The 23,913-nt window shown below is 36.9% G+C and overlaps 2 protein-coding genes and 1 pseudogene across 5 annotated transcripts in view; 2 read left to right on the plus strand and 1 right to left on the minus strand.

Moving 5' to 3' along the window:
• Positions 1 to 5,023: 5,023 nt before the first annotated feature.
• LOC109241825 lies at positions 5,024 to 11,105 on the plus strand (annotated as a pseudogene).
• A 3,943-nt stretch (positions 11,106 to 15,048) lies between these two features.
• LOC109241826 (putative late blight resistance protein homolog R1A-4) lies at positions 15,049 to 19,323 on the plus strand. 3 transcript variants are annotated; one of them, XM_019408639.1, is made up of 4 exons: positions 15,049 to 15,147; positions 15,229 to 15,289; positions 16,447 to 18,824; positions 18,969 to 19,323. In XM_019408639.1, the coding sequence occupies exon 3, from the start codon at positions 16,483 to 16,485 to the stop codon at positions 18,745 to 18,747; it is 2,265 nt and encodes a 754-aa protein (XP_019264184.1). In that variant the 5' UTR covers positions 15,049 to 15,147; positions 15,229 to 15,289; positions 16,447 to 16,482; the 3' UTR covers positions 18,748 to 18,824; positions 18,969 to 19,323. The 3 variants fall into 3 exon arrangements, with proteins under 3 accessions (XP_019264184.1, XP_019264183.1, XP_019264185.1); XM_019408638.1 differs by having other exon boundaries at positions 15,229 to 18,824; XM_019408640.1 differs by lacking the exon at positions 15,229 to 15,289 and having other exon boundaries at positions 15,061 to 15,147.
• Positions 19,324 to 23,122: 3,799 nt separating this feature from the next.
• LOC109241827 (UDP-N-acetylglucosamine transferase subunit ALG13 homolog) overlaps positions 23,123 to 23,913 on the minus strand; it is a 3,677-nt gene continuing 2,886 nt past the window's right edge. For both annotated transcript variants that reach the window (XM_019408641.1, XM_019408642.1), the window contains exon 4: positions 23,123 to 23,502. In XM_019408641.1, the coding sequence (XP_019264186.1) occupies positions 23,246 to 23,502 (257 nt within the window). In that variant the 3' untranslated portion in view covers positions 23,123 to 23,245. The remainder of the gene's footprint in view (positions 23,503 to 23,913) is intronic.

Consider the following 23,913-nt stretch of genomic DNA (forward strand, 5'->3'; position numbering starts at 1 on the left):
TTCTTCTAGCCTCCTAAGAACCGCAGAATCAGCATCCGGCCCACCCCGTTCCGGCTGTACTGGGGTTGGATTGATGATTGCAGCTGCACGGGGAGCCTCCTCGGACCTGACAGGCTCCTGGACCCGGCTCTGGAGCTGAGCTATAGCCGATTGCTGGGCTTGCAGCATGTCAAAAATCATTTTAAGGTTGATAGTCTCTTCGCCGACTGCCTGGGCCCTCGAATCGTCCTCTCCCCGGACGCTATGCGATGATCCGGAGGCCTGATCAGTGTTGAGCGCCATCCGGGAACCGGCATCTATAGGGTTTTCGAGCCCGGGCATTCCATTGTTTCCTGTCTGCTGTTCAAGTTCGTTGTTAATTGATTGTGCCATTCTATGAGTTGGTAATTTGAATGTAAGATGGACTCTTTTGCAAAGAACCAGTGTATTGCGATGCGTCAAGAAAGAGTATCAAAGAGCTCACCAATATCCTTAGACCCACTGTGGGCGCCAAACTGTTTACCCTCGAATCCGGATAACAATTGAATTTATATGGAGTTTTAAGGATCCGTGAACTAAAAGATACAAAAGGCTTTTAGGTTGAGGAAAATAAAGATAAAGACTCAACAATTGCTGTTAAAGTAAATAATCGCAGAATATAATATTGCTTAGAACAATTGTGCTTCATCCTCTACAAGAATTTAGAGAGATACCCATTTATACATTCTGATTAAGGGTAAAAATAAGGTAGGTAAATTGATTACATCGTGGATCCCTGTAATTACGCCTTAATGGCCTGAAGTGGTTGAGAAAATCACGTTTGGGCGAGATATCCGGCGACGCTTGGTTATCCGTTACGAGCCCGGCTTCCGACCTTGTGTGTTTCTCCATCCGGTGGTGATTCCTTTCGAGCTCTGTAACAGTCTCGAAATGACTCGACCTCGGTTGTAGACGTGGCCGTCGTTCTACCTTGCATCCAGGTCGGGTTCGATGGCCCCGACTTGCTCCGGACCGGATCCAACCCGGTCGGGCTCAAGCAAAAAAGGGTATCACCCAATACACACCTGTGTATGAACTTCTAGCATATTATGCTAGAACTCCATTATATTATGCTGGAAGTTCACATGTAAAAAATTCGAACTCCAGTATATTATGCTATAATATTTTTTGAATTTTGAACAGTGTTTTCGTTCAGATTTATCTTTACATGAAAAGTGGCTAAATTTTGATTACTTTTGAAATTGTGGCTAAATTTTGATTACTTTTGAAATTGTGGCTATTTCTCAATTACCACTTGTAAATCTGACTATTTTTGAATTTTACCCCCCAACAACTGATATCATTCTATAATTTGGAGGGACGAGTTGCGTAGTGATGACCTGGGACATGGCTAATTAGTGCATTTGCCCGTCTAAACTAGAAGAAGCTAGCATCTGGACTTCGACGACCATAAACTCGATGGACGTGGGTGGCATACATTAATCTTCAAAATGTTCTACTTATAAATTATTGAATACTTTTTAGGAATTTTGCCCTCCTATAGCAAAGGTTAACACCTTATTTATTTTAAATAAATGCCATTTAAAAAAATTATATTAATTTTGGTTACTTCCTAGCCCTAAGCCACTAAATAGGCTAATCAGTTACACTATTTTCTTTCTCTCTCTACTTTTGATACATCTCATTCTCTTCCTCTAATATAGGGACAAGGACTCTAAAGCAGGAACACGGCCTGGAGAAGGGCAATACTTTGCCGATTTTGTCCAACGACAGAGGAGGCATATTATACCACAAAATACCAATTTTTAACCCTTATGCCCTTGTTCCTCATCGTCATCCTCGGACCTCGAAGAAGCCGCCAAGCTAGAGCTAGGTAATGTCATTGAGTTTCTTTGTTTTTCTTATTCTTTATTTTCCTCTTTCCTATGGCTGATTTTTGGGCAGTTGAGGTTAGGGGACTTAATTTATGCTTACGATTAGCTATTTATTGCAGTTGGAGAGGGTAATTTACTTTTTTATTTGCCTTCAGCTTTAGTTCTTAGGCATCGCCAAAAAGCCCTAAAACTATTTTCTGCGACTTTGCAAGGCTGCGCAAGCAATTCTCAAGCGGCGGAGACAGAGGCACCTCTATACGACTCTGCCGAGTTCATGTGGACTGTAGGTTGAGCAATTTGAAGATTTTATTACCTTTTTTTTAAGAGCATTTCAATGTATCTTGCTGTATTTCTATGTATTTCATTGTATTCACTATCTTTTTTTCATTGTAATTCAATATATCTCATTGTATTCCATGTATTTCATTGTATTCAGTGTCTTTTTTTCTCATTGTATTTCAATGTATCACTCTGTATTCTATCTATTTCATTGTATTTTGCGGTTGAGAATCTTTTTTATAACTGAAAAATACAAAATTTGTGTGTTATAATTGAGTTTGTTGAGTTATATTAGGAGTCTATTATGTTAATTGATTCACTTTCCGTTTTAAAAACAGTGTAATCCCCTATTTCACGCCGTGAATATAGTAGAATACAATAATCTGTCCAGCTGTAATCCCACGTTTCACTCCGTGAATACAGTCGAATACACTCGAATACAACAACTGATTAGTTGTACTTTCCTGATTCACGCTTATTTTTGTTACTGTATTCATGAATACAATAGCTTAAATACATCAAATACATCTTATAACCACAGAAAAGGTATCTATATTCCGTAATATAGCAAATGGTATCTATAGATGGCTAATTAATACTAAAAGATAGTGCTTTATGAAAATTTCTCTACTTTTTATGGTGTGAGGTCTTTTTTGAAAAAAACGCACAAGTTTAATCCAAATTAGATAATATCACACCATATAAGAATATCTTTGGAGTTGTTTTAGCCCAACAAATGTGTTCTCTCTCGTTCAAAATACATTTACTTTTTTACTTTCGTGAATCTTTCAGTTTGATTTTTGATTGCAGTTGCTTTTAATAGTCATATCCTTCGATGTGAAAGAGCAAAACAATAATTCTGCATATCACATGGATGGACTCCATTATTGCTTGACAGGTCCTTTCATGTTGCCCGTCTAAAAAAGCAAAAAGGTATTCCTATTTACGTGGCACATCTTTTTAGTATATGCTAAATAAAATATATTTTTATATTAAATAATTTAATAATATAACTACATTTAGACCACAAGTTACAAACAAATAGTATCACATAAATCGAAAATATAAGACGATATGCACCCTCCATCTGTTATGGGCTCGAGCCCGCATTTTAGTAAAAATAGCACGGAAAAATTGCACGGGGCGTCCTATTTGGTCGCCCCCATTTAACCTATACCCATTTTTTTTTAAAACTTTTAACTTGTACCCACTTCTTAAATAACTTCAGCCCCCTTCTCCTCCTTCGTTTTCTTCTTCTCAACAAAAGACAAAATGCAGAGCCTATTTTTCTTTTATTGGTCTTGCGTCGAAAATCTTTTTTGGACCAATCCCAGAAACGATACTTCACCCTGAGAGTAGCAGTTAATAACTTTAGCTCTTATTCTTAACTCATACAATTTCTCCTTTCTTCTTCTTTTAATTTATTTTGCTAACATCATCTTTATTCCTTTATACTGAATCAGATTGACTAGATTCTTGTGTAGTTTCATCCTTGTACATGTCATCTCCTGTAGTTCATCTATCTCGTGATGATTGGATTTGGCTACTGTCACAAAGTAATTCAGCTGTTAGTCAATTCATTAATTTTGCATTGTCATCATTAAAATAAAGCTTAAAGCTAACATGACAGTGAAGATGAGTATCATGTGTTATGTGCATTACAGAGAGGGAGTTAAAAGCAGCCAATTACAACACAAAAACTTCAGCTCAAGAGCTGAAGTTTTCCAGTTACAACACAAAAACTTCAGCTCAAGAGCTGAAGTTTCCCAGTTACAACAGAGAAACTTTAGCTCTAGAGCTAAAGTTTTCCAGTTAAAACACAAAAACTTCAGCTCAAGAGCTGAAGTTTCCCAGTTACAACACAAAAACTTAAACTCTAGAGCTGAAGTTTCCCAGTTACAACACAAAAACTTCAGCTCTAGAGCTGAACTTCAGGCCCGGCTACTAGAATGCTGAAGTTTTGCGTGATTGCCTTTGCTACTTCAGCCCCGTGTGCTGAAGTTATGTGAAAAAGCGGGTACGCTTGCAATTTTTTTTGCAAAGCGGGCACAAGTTAAAATGTGGCACAAAAAGCGGGTATAGATGCAAATGCCCCAAATAGCACGGGTTATCCAGTTTTCGGACTGGTCATTCAAAAATAGCCAGCATTTGTAAAGTCATTAAAAAATAGCCACTATTTTGCTGCAATATTGAAAGTTCCAGTATAATATACTGGGGATTGGTGCACCTGTGTATGAACTTCCAGCATATTATGTTGGAACTCCAACACGCGGAAAGTTCCAGCTTAATATACTGGAGAATGGAGCACCTGTGTATGAACTTCCAGCATATTATGTTGGACCGGTATATTTTACAGGAGATTGGAGCACCTGTGTATGAACTTCCAGCATATTATGCTGGACCAGTATATTATACTGGAACTCCAGTATATTATGCTGGAATTCCAGTATATTATGCTGGAGTATTTTCCGAAGTTTGAACAGTATTCTCGTTTAGATTTATCTTTACATGAAAAGTGGCTAGATTTGGATTACTTTTGAAACTATGGCTATTTTTGAATGACCACTTGTAAATCTGGCTATTTTTGAAAGGTCGCTAGGTAGTCACTTTAAAGGACTGTTATCTAGAAATTAGTTAATGCGTTCTGAATTTCAGTTTTTTAATTTTATTATTTTGAGACAAAAATATCTCGGATTATCATGAAGTTAATACTTTTAATTTAAAATTTTAGGACAAAATAAGTAATGATTAATCTCTAAATAGTATTCCATAATAATGGTTGTTTGTGCACCTTTCCAAAACAAGTACCGGACAATCCCAAAAAAATAATGCTGCGTATAATTCAGAGCTCATATATAAACGGTTGGACTATACTTTATTTTCATATTCCTTTATGAGTTTTTTAGGAAATTTTCAAGAGAATTATTCATCCACTGAACATAATATATATCTTGAGAGAGTTTGTGTAACTTGGAGATGTCTTCATTAGGTAGTTTTCTCCTACAACTTTTTACTTTTTACAGGTATTTCAATAAACTTTTTTTAAGAACATTTGGCCATCATTTATTTTTTAATTTTAATGATTATCTCTTGTGCTTCCTCTTAGGAATATTGTATCAGAAACTGGAGTTACAAAAGAAGAGGAGAGAAGACAAAAGCACGCCTGATTAATTGTAAGACTTGAACTGAACTTGTGTTAACTTTTCTTATTTTGCAAATCTCTAAAAATTGGTTTCATTTGTTATCTACAAGTCCAGTTCTTATATTGCTACAACAGCTACATGAATCCATTTAGCTTTTGTCTTAATAACTATTACTCTCTCCGTCCCAATTTATGTAATAGTGTTTCACTGAGCATAAGTTTTAAAAAAAACTTTTGAAACTTATGGTTTAAAATAAAACTTAGATATTTGTGTAGTTATAAATTGTCTCGTTACTAGTTACTTACCTTCTCGGAGCCTTGGAGCAACGGTCAAGTGGTTTTCTTGTGACCTATAGGCAGCCATAGATACTTGCATCAGGTTAGGCTGCTTACATCACACCCCTTCGGGTGCGGCCCTAGCTCTAGTTGCTTACCTTCTCAAAAAGATTATGAAAGAAGGGAAGTTCATATAATATATTTGATATCGCAAAAGAGATATGCACAATATGTCAAAACCTAAGGGAATTTTGTGAAATTTTTCATAATAAAAAATGTGCAGAACGTGTATAATCTTTCACAAGCATTATAGCTTATTATAGTAGTATTAAAAGACATTAATAAAATTTCCCTCTTAGTGAAGATTAATATGACAAGAGTTTGGTGAACTTGCAGGGATTTTCTACTTTTTAATTTATCTACGGAAGATGGCGCATAACGACATTGAGGATATGTTAGATCACCTGAGAAGGATTAAGAGTAGAGGTGATTTGAATGTTATCAAGATTGAGACACTTGAAATGGAGCTAAGATTCTTGAGAACCTTTATCAAGTACCCTCATGCTCTTTTGCCTGATTCCTTAGTAGAAATCAGAAAGAAGGCCAAATTGATTGTGGAAATGCTTCACTCGGTTTTTGGTGGTATTCCAGATGAATACAGAACTAGTCTTAATGTGGAAAGGCTAGTATCAGAGTTGCAGGAATTTAGTGAAGATAACGGTACCAGTTTAATATACTACTTTGAGCTGAATGATTCCTATATGTTGGAATATATGGATTACCTTGACCAGAATCTAAATGATGCACCGAGGTATTTGGTTCGATCTGTCACTTTTTTCGCAGAAAAAATCAATATCTTGCAAAAGATAGATAGATACTTAAGGCAAGTCAAAGTCATTCAAAACAAAATAAGGTTTGTAAGATACTTATATAGTGCAGAGATAAATGGTTATGTCGACCGTGAGAAGTTGGAAGGTATGCAGGCCCGAATAAAGTTCATGGCTGACAATGTGCGACAGTTCTGTCTTGCTCTTTGGATTAAAGAGGATGGAGATTATACATCTAATATCGAGAGTAAGCCTCGTTATCTACTATGCTTGGTTGTGATAGTGGAGTTGGAAATGAAAAAGATTTTTCTTTGTGAACTGAAGGCCTCAAAGTTTACTCAAGCAAGAACTTTCAAGGATAAGAAATTACCAAAAGGATTATCATATCAACTCCACTGTCTTCTGGTGTATCTTAGAGATAAAAATCTTGATAACTTTCCCATTATTGTCTCTGCTCAAAGCATTGATGTGGCAATAGAGTTCTTGTTAGTTTTTCTCGGCGATATACCAAATTATGTTATTAATGGTAATAGGTTGAATGAAGTCTTAGAAAAGGTTGGAGTTATTGTGGGCGACATACTTTGTGTAATTCAAATGCAGCTTCTTTCAGGATCGACAATCAAAGATGATGCGAGCAAGATTGATCTTGGCGCGATACAGATATTGGAGAAAATTGAAGATCTAAAAGCACAACTAGAGAGGTACTACAAATCCTTAAAATACAGGCCATCTCAGTTTCCCACAGTTGGTGGATTGAGCTTTCTGGATTCGCTCCTTAGGAAATTGAATGAGATGTTGAAATCTGAAACATGTTTAGATTTCATATTGAAACCTCATATTGTCATTTTAGAGAAAGAGTTCTCATATCTAACATCTATTTTCATAGATGTTGCAAAGGTGCAGCAGGAACATGAAATTCTTAAATATCTTCAGAGGTGTACTATCAATTTGGCATACGAAGCTGAAGTTGCCATTGACTCTATTCTTGCTCAGTGTAATGCTCTTTGGTATCTTTTTTGCTCACTGCCTACAATTTTAAAAGAGATCAAGCATATTAGTGCGGAGGTGACCAGGATGTGGTCTGAGAACCTTGCTCTTAAGCCCTACTCTATGGTAGAGCCATCTAAACATCCGCCTACTCAACATAGCAATCTTATGAATGATGAGGAGATAGTTGGTTTAGAGAATGACACGAAAAGAATAATTCGGTATCTGACACGAGGGACAAATGAGCTAGATGTCATCCCAATTGTTGGGATGGGGGGACAAGGTAAAACAACTTGTGCTAGAAAGTTGTACAATAATGACATCATTGTTTATCATTTTGATGTTCGAGCATGGTGCGTCATTTCTCAAACATATAGCCGAAGAGAGCTACTACAAGAGATTTTCAATCAAGTTACCGGTTCCAAGGACAAGGTAGATGAGGTTGGCGAACTAGCTGACAAGCTGAGGAAAAGCTTAATAGGAAAGAGATATCTCATTGTCTTGGATGATATGTGGGATTTTATGGCATGGGATGACTTAAGACTTTGTTTCCCTGATGTTGTATATAGAAGAAGAATTGTAGTAACAACTCGTCTTGAGAAAGTGGGTGAACATGTCAAGTGCCATACTGATCTTTATTTCCTTCCATTCCTCACTCCCAAAGAGAGTAGGGAATTGTTGCAGAAAAAAGTGTTTCAAAACGAAGCTTGCCCACCTGAACTACACGATGTGAGTCTAGATATTGCAAGACGATGCAAAGGGTTGCCCCTAGTGGTTGTCTTGGTAGCTGGAATAATCAAAAAGAAGAAAATGGAAAGATCTTGGTGGCATGAAGTTAAAAAAGCTCTATTTTCCTATCTTGACCGTGAGTCTGAAGACTATAGTCGGGCAACTATGCAGTTAAGTTATGTTAACTTACCCGACTATTTAAGACCTTGCCTTCTCTACATGGGGATGTTTCCAGAGGATGAAAGGATCCCAGTGTCTAAATTGATAAGTTTATGGATAGCGGAAGGCTTCGTGCAGAACGTTGAATCTGGGAGATTAATGGAAGAGACTGCTGAAGGTTACTTGATGGATCTCATTAGCAGTAACGTGGTAATGGTTTCAAGGAGAAGATATATCGGTAAAGTCAAATACTGCCAGGTTCATGATGTAGTGCTTCACTTTTGCTTGGAGAGGAGTAGAGAAGAAAAGTTTATGTTGGCGGTGAGGAAGAACATTCAACCTTCCGATTTGAAGGAAAGTCGAGTTAGCTTCAGTTTCAGTAATGAGCTTTCCAAGTTTGCATCCAAAACGCGGAAGCCTTTCCACCAACACTTGAGGTCACTGATAACCACCAATGGAGGAGAATCTTTATATTGAAATCCCTTCAGTCAGGTTATTAATTTGATGAGGCTTCTTAAGGTCTTGGATTTGAGTTCCCATAAATTGGGTCGTTTGTCGTTAGCTGCGTTGAAACCACTAATTCACCTCAAGTTCGTCGCACTTTTCATAGATACATTCGATTTTCGTGGAAAATCACATCTGCCCCATCTAGAAACTTTAATTCTCAAGTGTTCAAAGTATACACAGTTATCAGGGAATTTTTGGAAAATGAAAAAATTAAGGCATGTAGAGTTTACTGAAGCTGGTTTTTTTTTTGGGGAAAGCAAAAGAATGAAGAATCCTCTAAGTTGGAAAATTTGAGGATATTAAGGGGTGTTGAATTAAACCTCGATGCTGATTGCTTGAATGTTTTAGTACAGAGGTGTCCTAATCTTCAAGAACTTGAAATCTTTTTTTTGATAAATTATTCTGATGAAGAAAAGATTTGTCTCAAATTGGAGAGTCTTACCCAGCTTCAATCACTTAGCCTTTTCTTTCCCTTGTCCGCTGTTGTACCCAAGCTACACTTGCCTTCAAATGTAAAGAAATTGTTACTATACGGGCCTCGAATAGAAAGCACGATTTTCTTCATTGCGGGACTAGCAAATCTGGAGTATCTCGAATTAAGGGATCCGGATTTTGTTGATTCTGGAGAGTGGTGCCTTGGAGATATTACGTTCCCTAAACTTAAGTTGTTGAAACTTAGGAACTTAGGTATCTCAAAGTGGGATGCGTCAGAGGAATATTTTCCCCAGCTTGAAACACTTGTTATAAAAATGGCCTGGTATCTCAAGGAGATCCCCCTTAGCTTTGCAGATATTCCAACACTGAAACAGATTGAGTTGATGAGGTGCAGCAGCCGTGAATTTCTGGTGGCTTCAGCTTTGAGAATTAAGGAAGAAGTTAAAGAGAATGAAGGATGTGACCGTATTCACCTCAATATTTATGTAAGTAGAAACAAAATCCAATGTTATGTTTTAGTGTCTTAATTTGCGTCTAATGGTTGCTTAATGGATGTTTCTGGCAGTGGTGAGTCAAGCACGTGCTCGTCGCAATAACATGGTATAGTTTTCAGTTTTTTCTTGTTCCTTCTCCCCCCTTATATTAGATGTTTGCTTTCTCTTAATTTCGATCTCAAATTAACATGGATGTGTTGAATTTGACACTTGCTTAGGCAACTGCATGCAGCAAAAGCACAGACAGAGTGGACGGAGTTCTTTCTTAGCAGATTGTTGTAGTCATGCTCTCATGCTGGGGTCTATTATGCAGCTAGCTAGCGGAAATCCCAGTCTCCTTATACTGTAACATTACTACTGATTGCTAAGTCTGTTTTGACTGATCGATTGAGACGCATACCCTCTTTTTTCTGTATGTTTCTAATGAGCCTAAGACTTTGACAGTATATTCAAAGGTTTTGATAGGCGCAAGGCCTTTGATTTAGGCCCTAATTCCTGATACCGAATGATTATTTAGAGGAAGTCTGTCTGTGATTTGATTATCTTGTATTGTTCTTCATATATACCTATGTGTTATAGAAGACTTAATCCCCAAGGAAGTGTCAATCATATAGAGGTTGCATATCTTGAAACAGGCAATTGTAAAGCTAGGTGAGTGACATCACGGATGTGATGTCGTTGGAAGATGAAGGCTCGTTTTTTAAATATGACATCTCGAACATTTGATCACTTATTGCTTCTAGTAAAGCCCGGATAAAGGAAGACTACATAAAAATAGGCATTGTTTAGCATCAGGAAAGACAGCATATTTGGAAGGAAACAGGAATTGGATCAGTAAGTTTGTTCCACTGGGCTATGTTGCTAGGACTCTCCGAAAATGTCGCCGGGTGCGTGTCGGATCCTCCAAAAGTAGTGTATTTTTGGAGGATCCGACACGGGTGCGGCAGCATTTTGGAGAGTCCGTGCAACATAGCCACTGGGATGGTAAGAAAGAATAAGGTAAGGGAGCAGCACTCAGTGTATCCTTATCAAGCAAAAGCCCCAGAAACCAGATAGCTCTAAAAGGGCAAAGCTCCCGCCATGCGCAGTGTTGGTGGAAGGGTCTGACCACAAGGTTCTATTGTACGCAGCCTTACCCTACATTTCTGCAAGAGGCTGTCTCCACGGCTCGAACAAGCTAACGCGGATGTTTTTGAATTTGAAAATTGCTTAGAGAACTGCAGCAAAAACACAAGCAGAGTAGATGGAGTACTTAGCTAATTGTTGTAGCCATGCTCATGCTAGGGTTTATTATGCAGCTAGCAAAATCCACATTCTCTTATATTGTAACACCACTACAGATTGCTAAGTTTGTTTTGATTGATCAACTAGAACTCATGCCTACTGGGAAGAAGAATTAGGCTTCGTGAGTTGTTCTGTAAACAGATTTTATTTTGAATTAACAACATTAGTATCTATAGGATGGTGCCTTGACCTGAAATTAGTGACTTTTCAAACTTGAAAAATCAAGAGGAGCTTTGGCATAACTGATAAAGTTGCTGTCATGTGACCAGAAGGTCACGGTTCAAGCCGTGAAAACTGCCTCTTGTAGAATTATAGGGTAAGGCTGCGTACAATAGAACCTTGTGGTCCGGCCGTTTCCTGGACCCCGCGCATAGCGGGAGCTTAGTGTACCGGGCTGCTCCTTAGGTTGTTTGATTAGATCCAATCTTGATTCACTTGTATATATAACCCCTGCCATGGCTGCTTAACTCAACATTAAACTTCAAATTTAAAATCATCAAGTTGTCTTTGTCCATCAGCTCATTAGTTTGATATTGGCACTTGTAATGTTGCCAATATCAGAAGCAGCTGGCTGGCAAGTGGGAAGTCCTTGTAAAAATTCTCCTTTCTCTTTGAAGTTGGTTTCATATTTGCAATTGAACTTAGTTTTAGCTTAATTGAAATTCATCCACCTCAGTGTTATCAAAGGCGTGCTTAAAGCACGCTTAAACCCTGAAGCGAGGCTCAAAACATGTTGAGCTCTTCACGTCACTTACCGTTCAGATGTTGTTGTCAAGGCTCTAAAGCATACTTTTCCTTGCCAATGAGCGTAATCCTAAAGAAGTGACACTAAACAATTGATATTTCACTTCATCATAAATTTTCTTTAATTGCTTTGTCCATATATTTAGTATTCATGCTTATTGATATTATTCTTGGATTACACATACATATTTGTAGTTTTTCTCCATTTGCTCCTTTCTTCATTGAAGCTCGCATTTTATTTGCGCTTTGCGCCTAAAGCCCCAACAAACCTTAGAGCTTTTTTGCGCTTTTCGCTTTTGATACCACTGATCCACCTGTTGAAATTCACCAAGTCATAAAGTTGCTTATTGTTCTGAGTAAATAAGCAGCTGGCTATAGTACCTTTTTCGGACAAGATACAAATTGACAAAGGAGAGAACTGCGGGGAAACATACAAGATGAACAAATTTGATAACTACAGGATAAGCCTGTCTTAGAACAAAACAATCTTAAGCATAAGCATCAGGTTTTAGTAGGAGTTAGTCTTCAACGAGAGGGATGCCGAGGGTATATTGGAAACAGCCTCTCCACCCCAGGGTAGGGGTAAGGTTGGGTTGTTGTTGTTGTTGTTGTTGTTAGTCTTCAACGGCTTTGTTTATAGCCAAGACCTTCTCCTTTCCTGCCTTGATTTCCTCTTCCATGAGCTTAAAATCTCCTACATTATAGCGTGTACTAGTGATTGAACCAACATCAGCTGACTGCTCAAACTTCGCGTCTTATTTGGTTACTCAAGGTTGTTAAACAAGGCAACACTTTCGATCAATGTGCATTTGTACGTGTACATCTCCTCGTAAGCTCACCAACGTGATATTTTACAACAACAACAATCCAGTATAATCTCACTAGTGGGGCCTGGGGAGGGTAGTGTGTACGCAAACCTTACCCCTACCCTGGGGTAGAGAGGTTGTTTCCAATAGACCCTCGGCATCTCTCACTCCAAGAACTCCCCACCTTGCTCTTGGGATGACTCGAACTCACAACCTCTTGGTTGGAAGTGGAGGGTGCTCACCACTAGAGCAACTCACTCTTGTCAACACGATACTTTATGGACTTAAAATTGCTACATACGCACACAAAAGAAGGAAAAAAAACCAGATTTATCATTTTATCTTCATAAATGTTATATCTACTAAGCACACCTCAAGAAAATCCAACTTGGTATTCAGAAAACAACCAAACTTCTGCTCAACATGAAGTTTTCATATTTCATTGATCAGTAAAGGAAATCAAGAAGACAAATGTGATGGACAACCAAGGTTCTCCGAGGGAAGTGGAGATGGCAAGCAATGGAAGTTCGTCTTATGACAGGGAAGTAATGATTTGTGATGGACAACCAAGGGTTGTCCGTCAACGGAATATACCCCATGTACCATTTTGTTGGGACCTCTACCTTTACTGAGTACACCGTAGTTCATGTTGTTGCGAAAATCAACCCCCTCGCTCCTCTTGACAAAGTTTGTGTCCTCAGTTGTTGAATTTCAAGGAGAAACAGCGATAAGGGGTTCAATTGTTGATTAATCGGACGATTCATTCTTGGCCTTGGTGCAACTTTGAATGTGCTAAACCAGCAAAAAAGGTCAAGTGTGGCTACATTTTGACTGGGAGCTGTAGGCCTTGCTGTGAGTCTCCATATTGCAAACAACATTAGTGATCTATCTTTTTTCTGTTTTGTTCTTTCCCATATGTTTACTTCAGTGTTATCAAAGGCGAAAAGCGTAAAAAAAACTCTAAGGTTTGTTGGGGCTTTAAGCGCAAATAAAGCGTGGGCTTTAATGAAGAAAGGCGCAAATGGAGAAAAACTACAGATATGTATTTACAGTCCAAGACTAATATCAGTAAGCATAAATACCAAATATACAGACAAAGAAATTGAACAAAATTTACCATAAAGTGAAATATCAATTGTTTAGTATTGCCTCTTTAGGATTACACTCATTGGCAAGGAAAAATATGCCTTAGAGCCTTGATGACAACACTAAAGCGCTCGCTAAGTGAGGCGAAGCGCTCAACATGTTTTGAGCCTCGCTTCAGGGCTTAAGCGCGCTTTAAGCGCACCTTTGATAACATTGTTTTACTTTAAGGAACTTGAATTTGAGAAGTCCATATTCATGATAATGGAAAACAAAATGCAGCAAGCATAAATGAGACTGCAATATTATATGTACTATATATGAATGAAATATATCTAGCAATAAAGGATTCAATACATTTGACGCCTCTGTCCAACCAATGAAGTGACAGAGGATCTTTACATTAATTTGATATAATATCTTGTTCAATGTCAATAATTTTAATCAAACTGTTTAAGCAAGAAACTCATTGATATACATCTACTACTACTACTATTATTAGAGTTACTATTTCTAAACTCCAGTTTAGAGGGTATCCATTCCCCTCATTGAAGCTGTCATCTTATAATAAACCGCATACACGATATGCTGCACTATGGCCAAATGAGGCCAATAGAAGATGAAATCTACAGTAAATTAGGGGGGAAAAATACGTAATTGACATGTATCTTAATATATTGGGTTGATATAAACGCGTGAGTAACTGTTATTGGTGACAAAAATTGAAAAGGCATCAACAATGGAGGAACTCGGATATGGGAGAAAGAAAAAGGAAAAAAAGAGAAGAAAAGAAAAAAGAAGAAAGAACAGAGAAATGTAAAGAAAAAAAGTACTAATAAAAGGGAAATTGTGTTTGTAATACATTTTAGTACAATTAACGAAAGAGCTAATTAGTTTGGCTGGATTCCGTTTCAAAAAGGGCATATATGAACCAACTATGTGACGGTAAGGGCATATATGGGCTAAAGAATTAACGAAGGTCAAATGTGTTCAATTTCGTATAGTAGAAGGGCATATTTGGACCTTTTCCGTAATAATAATAATAACAATATGTGTGATGTGGACATTAAATTTAAAAAAAAAAAAAAAAAAAAAAAAAAAGCATTATGCATATTCGTTAACTATGGTTTAGCGATTAAACTGTATGTGAAGACATGTATCTTAATTTATTGGGTTGATATAAACGCATGAGTAACTGTTTATTGTCATGAAAAATCTTTAGATCCTTTCCATAGGAAGTTTAAGTCTCTCTTTTGCATCAAATGAGCTATGAGATTTGATTAGTGATTCCACCAACCCCTCACTGGAGCATCTTTTTATTGGATCGAGAATTCAAATTTTATTATAACAAATTAAAAAGGATCATTTTTTTTTAATCAACACACACTCTATTTTCTTATTTTGTTGGTACAAGTTCTCCCACTACAACTATTTATTAAAGCACTCTTCACTCTTCAAGAAACAATTACACCAACCCTTTTCATATTCCCATAGCTCCTCCATTTCTGTTTCTATCTCTTCCAGAACAATTATTTGCAGAAGGTCAGATTTCTTCCGCTTCTATAACTTTTTTTTTTTTTTTTTTTTTTTTTTGTGTTGTTGATCTTTTTAAAGTGGAGCCAGGGCAACGCATAAAGTTGCAGCTACGTGAGCAGGAGGTCACCCGTTCAAGCCGTGGAAACAGGTTCTTGCAGAAATGCAGAGCAAGTTTACGTACAATAGATTCTTGTTGTCCGGCCCTTTTCCAGACCCCACGCACAGCGGGAGCTTAGTGCACCGGGCTGCACTTTGTGTTGTTGATCTTATGATGCCTTGTTTCAGAAGATGTAGTTTATGTTCTGCTTAATATTTTCATTTTCTTTCCAAAAACCTCTAGGTCTATCTAAGTTAAATCCATTCTTAATTTATTCAAACACAGTCTAAAGTTTAACTTGATTTGTCACATATCCTATCAAGTTTAAAGTTATACTATTCACCTGTGGTGTAAAAAATGATTGACACAATCAGGTCAAGTCTTGAGCTAAATTGTAGGTATATCTATTTGATTAGCATTAATTGTTGACCTGATAAAAACAGTATAGTAACTTATGTGCTATAAAGTAGTCTGATAGTGTAAAAGGTCTATATACTATCAATGCGTATAACTTAAATACATATCAAAATAGTTTTATACATATAAAAATATGTATTTAATACTTGTGCCACTGAGGGTAGGGGATCCGCCTGAACAAGGGCCGGGAACTGGTTGGGTTGTCGAGGGTTGGGTTCTACTTTTAGTATTGGGGAGAGGTGATCAGGCAGGATATGGCACGATTGCAGATTTCCGAGGACGTGGCCCTTGATAGGAAGGTATGAGGTCGAGCATTACTGCATTAGGGTTGTAGGCTAAGGGGTAGTTGAGCTTTTTCTACTTCATACAGGGGGTGAGGCGGGTTTGATAAGGTTGATCTTAGACGGCTTGTGGTTTATGTAGAGTCCACACTATCCTTTCTGTTGTTCATAGCTCCTAGGCCTTAAGTGCTGGTTATTGTTATTGCATGTCATCTATTTTATGGTTTTTATGATGTTGTTACTATCTCTATGGTTTCTGTTGACGATACTGATAAATTGTCTCTTCTTGTTTTATTTCCGTCTTCCTGAGCTGAGGGTCTATCGGAAACAACCTCTCTCCCCCATCGGGGTAGGGGTAAGGTCTGCGTACACACTACCCTCCCTAGACCCCACTTTGTGGGATTTTACTGGGTCGTTGTTGTTATTGTTGTTGTTGACTTTCTTGCCAATATCTCTACTTCTAAGATGAGTAGTCAATTCTAACATAAATATATTTACTTTCAACTGCAGTAACCAAGCTAATTAACATGGAGAATGTACTGACTGATGAAAGAAATCCTACTCGTGCGATGGCTTCCACCCAACGTAGTCATCCACCAATTGATGAGGAAGCAGTTGTTGGAATGCCTGGACTGGGCAAAACGTATAAATCAACAATTAACTCGAGGAACGAAGGAACTAGATATTGTCTCGATTGTTGGAATGCCTGGACTGGGCAAAACAACTTTGGCTAGGAAGGTGTTCAATCATTTTATTGAGAATAAACACTTTGACGTCCGAGCATGGTGCTCTATTTCAAAAGAATATAGTTTGAGGCAGATTTTCCCTGAGATTCTTAAACAAGTTATAGGCAATTTAGATGATATCAAATATGAAGATATGCCTGACAAGTTACGCAAGAGTCTAATGCGCAAGAGGTACCTCATTGTATTAGATGATACATGGGAAGTTAAGGCGTGGGAAGAGTTGCGATTATCTTTCCCACATTGTGAAAATGGAAGCAGAATAGTTCTAACAACTCGTGATAAAGAAGTGGCTACGCAGCTTAAGCATCACAGTAATCCATATTTACTTCGATTTCTCACAGTGGATGAGAGCTGGGAATTACTTCAGAAGAAAGTATTTCAAGGAGAAATCTGTCCCCCAGAGCTACTCGAAGTAGGATTACAAGTTGCCAAAAGCTGTAAAGGATTACCACTTGTGATTGTCTTGATTGCTGGTATTATTGCAAAGAGAAGGCAAGCCTCTTTGTGGCTTGAGGCCGCAAACGATCTAAGTTCCCATGTTTTGGAAGAGCAAGGCATGAAGATTATAGAATCAAGTTATGACCATTTGGAAGACCATTTAAAGCCTTGCCTTCTTTACATGGGATTGTTTCCAGAAGACTACAAATATTTAGTGTCCGATTTGCTGAAGTTGTGGATAGCCGAAAATTTTGTGCAGGACATGGACACAGAGAACATGGAGGAAGCATGTAAAATTTGCTTGAATGATCTAGCGAACAGAAGCCTAGTGTTAGTTTCTAAAAAGAGATTTAATGGTGAGATAAAGTACGTCATTATTCATGATCTAGTGCGTGAGTTTTGCTTGAAAAAACTTACAGAAGAAAAGTTTGTGCAGCACATAGTCCCGTACAATCCATACCATTACCAACCTGTAGGTGCAAAGGAACATCGGTTATGCATGTATGTTCATCACAATCTTGTCGAACAATTGGTGCAGTACGAATATTCATTGGATAAGGTTCCAGTGCTGGCGAACTTGAAGGAAGGGGAGTCTTTTGCTCAATTTCATAGGACCCTTGAATTCATTGCTCATCCAAAATACTATGCATGGGACCACATAAGTCTTTTCCCTTTACTTGATAACTTTAGATTTATTCGAGTGTTGCATTTGTTGAATCTCCGCATGAAAAGTAGTTTATGGGCAATGGCAATGCAAGCAGTACCTCACTTGAGGTATCTTGCAATTTGTACTGGTGAATTTGATTTCCAGTGGGTATCTCACCTACTCGATCTGCAAACTTTGTGGATGGATGTTGATGATGAATTGTATGTCTATCCATCACCAGCTATTTGGAAATTGCAGCAACTAAGGCATTTGAATATCGTTTTAGTCGTACCTTGGAATGAAAATGTCAATGATCGAGCATTTTTCGAAGAGTCTTCAGAAACTTTGCCGAACTTGAAGACTTTTGAGATGTTCCATATATCATTTAATGCAATCGTGACAAAGAAGTTCTGGGAGAAATTTCCAAATATTGAAAAAGTGAAGATCCGCTTAGATGATATACATGACGAAGATTGTTCTTTTTCCCCCACACCAGATGATGTGTTGTATATTGAAGAACTCCCACTTCAATCTCTTCATTTGCGTTACACAGAGACCATTGCATCCTTGGATTCCATTGTCCTCCCTTCATATCTAAAGGAGTTGTCCCTCGATAGCATTCTGCTAACAGACGAAGTTGTTTCAAACATTGCAAGACTGCGAAACCTTGAAAACCTCAAATTAAATTTTATATTCTTCTATACCGAATTCAAGATGTCCTTGTCTGAGCATTTTGACTATCCCATTTGTTGGGATGTTAGTAATTACGAGTTCCAAGCACTCAAATGCTTGAAATTACTGAACGTTCAATTGGCAGAATGGCGCACCTCAGAGGCATCCTTTCCCGTGCTTGAGAAGCTAGTTATAAATGATTGTGGGCGTTTGGAAGAGATCCCTTCTAGCTTTGTGGATATCCCAACACCGAAGATGATTAAGTTGATCTGGTGCACACAGACAATTGTGGATTCAGCTCTGGAGTAAAAAAGAAGTAGAAGAGACGACAGGATGTTGCAGTCTCCAAGTTCATGTCTTGGATACATGTTGACCAATAAATAATGGTAAAGTCATTTCATAATTATGATACGCAACAAAATCATTCATTCATTCATTCATTATAACGTTCTGGCCTGGTATCTTTAGAGTTTTTCTCTATTAATTTGCTCTAATCCCTCATATTTTTTCCTCTAATTTCTCTGTTGTAGATGTACCTGTTGTAACACCCTTCATTCAGGGGCGAAGCTACATGTTTTGAAGGGTCAACTGACCACCCTTCGTCGGAAGAATTACGCTGCGTATATAGGTAAAATATTAGATTTTAGAGTAAATTCCTGGCTTCGCCACTGCCTTCATTACCTTGCGTTCACCAGATCAAGGGATATCAATAGCAGCTCAACCATTTATGTCTTCTTTTAATTATTTCTGTTCTTCGCCAAAGCTATACATAGATACAGAGACGACAGGAGTTGCTTTGCTTTGTGTATTGCTTGCTTATTGTCATGTTAGTTATTGGATCAAGCATCTAAAAGCTAGTATGTCCAAGAGGAGGATTTCATTGTCTCTTTAGTTTTAATGCATCATTCTTCCATTAAATTGTTTTGCCTGCATTATGAGAATGATTGACTGCAACAAACTTGTTTACAATGTTCTGGTATATTTAAAACTACTGCTCACAAAGAATTCAGTAGTTTAATATACTAGTCCAGCATAATATGCTGGAAGTTCATACGCAGGTGCTCCAATCTCCAGTATATTATGCTGAAACTTTCCGTGTGCTGGAGTTCTAGCATAATATGCTGGAAGTTCATTCACAGGTGCATCAATCTCCAGTATATTATGCTGGAACTTTTCGTGTTGTAGCAAAAATAGTGGCTACTTTTCAATGACTTTGCATACGCTAGATATTTTTTAATTACTAGTCCGAAAACTAGCTTGCCCGTGCTATTTTCACTTAAGTTGGAGATATCGTTCTACTTAATGTTTTCACACTTTCCAAAACTTTTGATTCTTACTAATTATTGTTTGTATCACTTTCACTAGCTAATAGAACACCGCATTTAATGGATTCTCTAATATAAGTGTAGGGTCTAAGCAAAAGCTAGTGGATTCGTCCGAACCGTATTGAATACTCTAGCTCTGCCTCTATTTTCTACTGCCAACCAATGAGAGTATGAAACTAACTTTACGCATGTGATTTACATAAAGCAAAGCCGATCCTAGACCCAAATAAAGAAAGGAGGATTACATTATGTTGCCAACTAGCATAAAACTGAGAAAGTTTTATTGTGTGCCTCACACAACTGACATTAGTTGTGTGAGGCTCTTTTTTGTCTCACAAATTTGTGGACCCTAATCTTACATGTCTACAAAAATCTGGGTCCACAAAATTGTAAGATAAAAAAGATGTCTCATACAACTAGTGTCAGTTGTATGAGACGCAAAATAAAATTTTCTCATAAAACTGGTCTAATTATGAGAATTCATATTGCTGACGTCAACAGACTTGAGATTGAAAACTAGTTATTGTCCAAACGCCTACTTAGTAAGCCTAACTTAATAATTCTACTTGGCTGTAGGTTTTTAAGAAATGAACGTAGCATTCTTGGAGCCCGTTTGGACATAAGAATTTTTTCACTTTTTTCCGAAATTTTTTCACTATTTATGAAATTAGTGTTTGGCCATAAAATTTTCAATTTTCACTTGAAGATGAACTTTGGAATTTTTCGAATTGAAAAACTCCAAAAAGCTGTCTTTCAAAATTTTCACTCAGATCACTCACAGAAATTCAAAAACAACCCAAAATTATATACATGTCCAAACACAACTCTAATTTTCAAATACTATTTTCACTTGAATTTTTTTTCACTCTTTTTTGGAATTTTACAATTCTTATGTCCAAACGCCCACTTAGATCCCGTTAGGACATAAGAATATTTTTCATTTTTTTTCGATAAATTTTTACTTTTTTTCGAAATCAGTGTTTGGTCATAAAATTTTCAATTTTCACTTATACATTTTGGAAAATTTTTAAAATTTGAAAAACTCCAAAAGGCTGGTTTCAAATTTTTCACTCACAAAACTTCAAAAACAACCCAAAATTTTATTCATGTCCAAACACAACTCTAAATTTCAAATATCATTTTCACTTGAAATTTTTTTCCCCTATTTTGGAATTTTACAATTCTTATGTCCAAACGCCCACTTAGAGCCCGTCAGGAGATAAGAATTTTTTCACTTTTTTTCGAAATCAGTGTTTGGCCATAAAATTTTCAATTTTCACTTGAAGATGAATTTTGGAATTTTTCGAAAATTTGAAAAACTCCAAAAGGCTGTCTTTCAAAATTTTCACTGAGATCACTCAATTCAAAAACAACCAATTATATTCACGTCTAAACACAACTCTAATTTTCAAATACCATTTTCACTTGAATTTTTTTTTTTTGGGGGGAATTTTGCAATTTTTATATCCAAACGCCCACTTACTTAACGTACACAATGTTAGAAATGGTACCAAAAAATAGCAAATAGGTGGTGCATAAGATTTAGTCATAGAGATAATTATTCTTCTTCATCTTACCCGATCAAAATTTGGAAATTGTTGCAGAAATGCTTTAAATTTTGAGTATATTTGTTTTACATTATTAGGGTTTTAAAAGCAAATTACATGTAATTGTTTATAGTATGACAAAGGGTTAAAATACACTTCTTGACACATCAATTGGTTTCGAAATGCCAGCTCTAAGGGTTCAAGGTTTTTGAACCGTGTTCAGAGATTTGTGTACTGTAAAAGAGTCAATTTCTTCACTAATATTTCGACAAAGAGAAAAACAGAGCAAAGAGGTTTCAAGTGGTTGTGACAACCATCGTACAAGGGTGTGTTTGGTACCAAAGGAAAATATTTTCCGAAAAAATATTTTTCAATTTTCCCATGTTGGTTGGCTTATGTTTTGAAAAACATTTTCCTCATCAACTCATTTTCCTTCAATTGAAGGAAAATGTTTTCCCTATCAAAAGGAGGGAAAACATTTTCCAAACTCCTTTTCAACCTTCTCCATCATATTCCCCATGCCCACCAACCCACCCTCACCCACCCCAACCCCCTACCCCCAACCATAATCCACCCACCCCAACCTCGCCCACCACCCACCCTAAATAAAACTATTATTAAGAGTATTTTATTTTCATGTTGTAGATAGAATACTTTTTTTATTTCAACAAAATGAGTAGATTCTTTTCATGACGTAGTAAAACTATTTTATTTCGAGCCCGTTTGGACATACAAAATTTTGCCTTTTTTTCAAAAAAAAATTTTGAAAATAATGTTTGGTTATCCCATTCTTACCAATTTTTCCTTTTTCACTTGAAAATTCATTTTCAAATTTGAAAAATTGGTTCTCACCACTTTTTCAATTGAAAATAAGAATTTGCTAGTTTTTAGTTTTACTAATTTACCCTATATTTTTAAAACTTATAAAATGACCCCATTAGTTTTTCATTTTTGGCAGATACATCTTTGGCAACTGATGGTGGAACATCAGTCCTAGTTGATTTTGCATCTTTTGTGTATTGCAGTAAAGCAGAATATGATAACAGTTAAACAATAGCATTTTGATTGTTTATTTCAAGTAGGATAATCAAACTGGGGTGGTTTTGATATTTTTACAAGTTGTGGGGTTTAATCATGTTTCATGATTTTGAAAAAAAAGACATCCAATTATATTGCAAAAATTATAGCCAAACACAACTTCATCTTCAATTCAAATTTTAATGAAATTCCAAATTTGAAAAAAAAAAATTAGAAATCATGTCCAAACGCCTACTTCATTTCAACAAAACAAGTAATTTTTTTCATGATGTGAAAAAAGTAGATTCTTTCATTTCAACAAAACGAGTACTTTTTTTTCATGATGTAGAACAACAAGCACATTAGTTTCTTTGGGTTTGTGTGAATTTTGAAAAGAATAATTAAATTCTTGAAGAAAATAGAGTCCGTGGGAAGGAGTGGGGAAGGAAGAGTACAGGAAACATGGGGATTTTGGGAAAGGTGGGTTGTTGAGAATAACATAAAAAATTATTTTCCTAAAAATATTTTATACTCTCTAACCAAACACTAGAAAATATTTTCCAGAAAAAGTTTTTCACTCACCAACCAAACAAGGGAAAATAAGTGATAAACAGAAAAATATTTTTTAGGAAAACATTTCCTTCGTACCAAACACACCCTATTACTTTTAACTCCTTGCACAGCATCATCGGCCTGTCGCTCATCTAATATCTCTCGTCTTGATGGCCTCGAGGACATAACCTCATTTTGAAATTCTCTTATGATACCTTTTTGCAGTCACACAAAACGTTATCAGAAACAGAATTAACAGATCATTTGAATGGAAAAAATTAGGCCATGAATCACACAAAATTACACTTCAATTCAGTTCATTACAAGTATAAGACAATTTTACATTTGTCATTTAACAGAGGTCCATTAATCATCAGGGAAACCAAGATATCTGTTGATATGTTTAGCAACTGGTTCTGCATCACCTGGTTGGTATGCGATGAGAGATCCTGTATCCATGTCCACGATACTCTGGTATAGAGTTTGGGGACGAGCACAGAACAAATGCTTTCTCTCGGCCAGTTCCTCTGCTAGTTCACTTTGATGGTTGTCCATCAGGTCCTCATTGACTACAACTATCAATGGTTTGCCCAGTCGCAATGTCTCAAATATGCTCCCTGAACCTGCAGGCACCTTCAAACGTGTAATTACATGGTCTTTTAACCCACCTTCAACAACAAGACTTCAAACTGAGAATGCATTGAGAGATTTACTATAATTATTTTTCAGACTAAAAGCAGGTTAAAAACTCCGCCTGCGTGAGCTTGCTCGCATTATCGGTTCCAAGCCCAGATAAAGGAGGAGGATTGCGGTAGGTTGACAACTAACATAATACTAGTCGATTTATGATGAATCTTCAAAGTGGTACATGACTGATGCCACCTCAGGAAGAACTGCTAGAAGTTTCACCAATGAGGCGGCCAGCATTTTTTCATGAAGCATGATAACTTTTGTGAAGGATGAGCAAGGTTGAATTCAAATACAATTACATATAGGATTCTTTTTTTTTTTTTTTTTTTTTTTTTTTTAAGTAG

The sequence above is a fragment of the Nicotiana attenuata genome, unplaced genomic scaffold (assembly GCF_001879085.1).
Source record: "Nicotiana attenuata strain UT unplaced genomic scaffold, NIATTr2, whole genome shotgun sequence".
Classification (NCBI taxonomy): Eukaryota; Viridiplantae; Streptophyta; class Magnoliopsida; order Solanales; family Solanaceae; genus Nicotiana; species Nicotiana attenuata.

Coding starts and splice junctions, on each gene's coding strand:
- LOC109241826 (XM_019408638.1), top strand. CDS start 16,483: ATGAAAGAAATCCTACTCGTGCGATGGCTTCCACCCAACGTAGTCATC.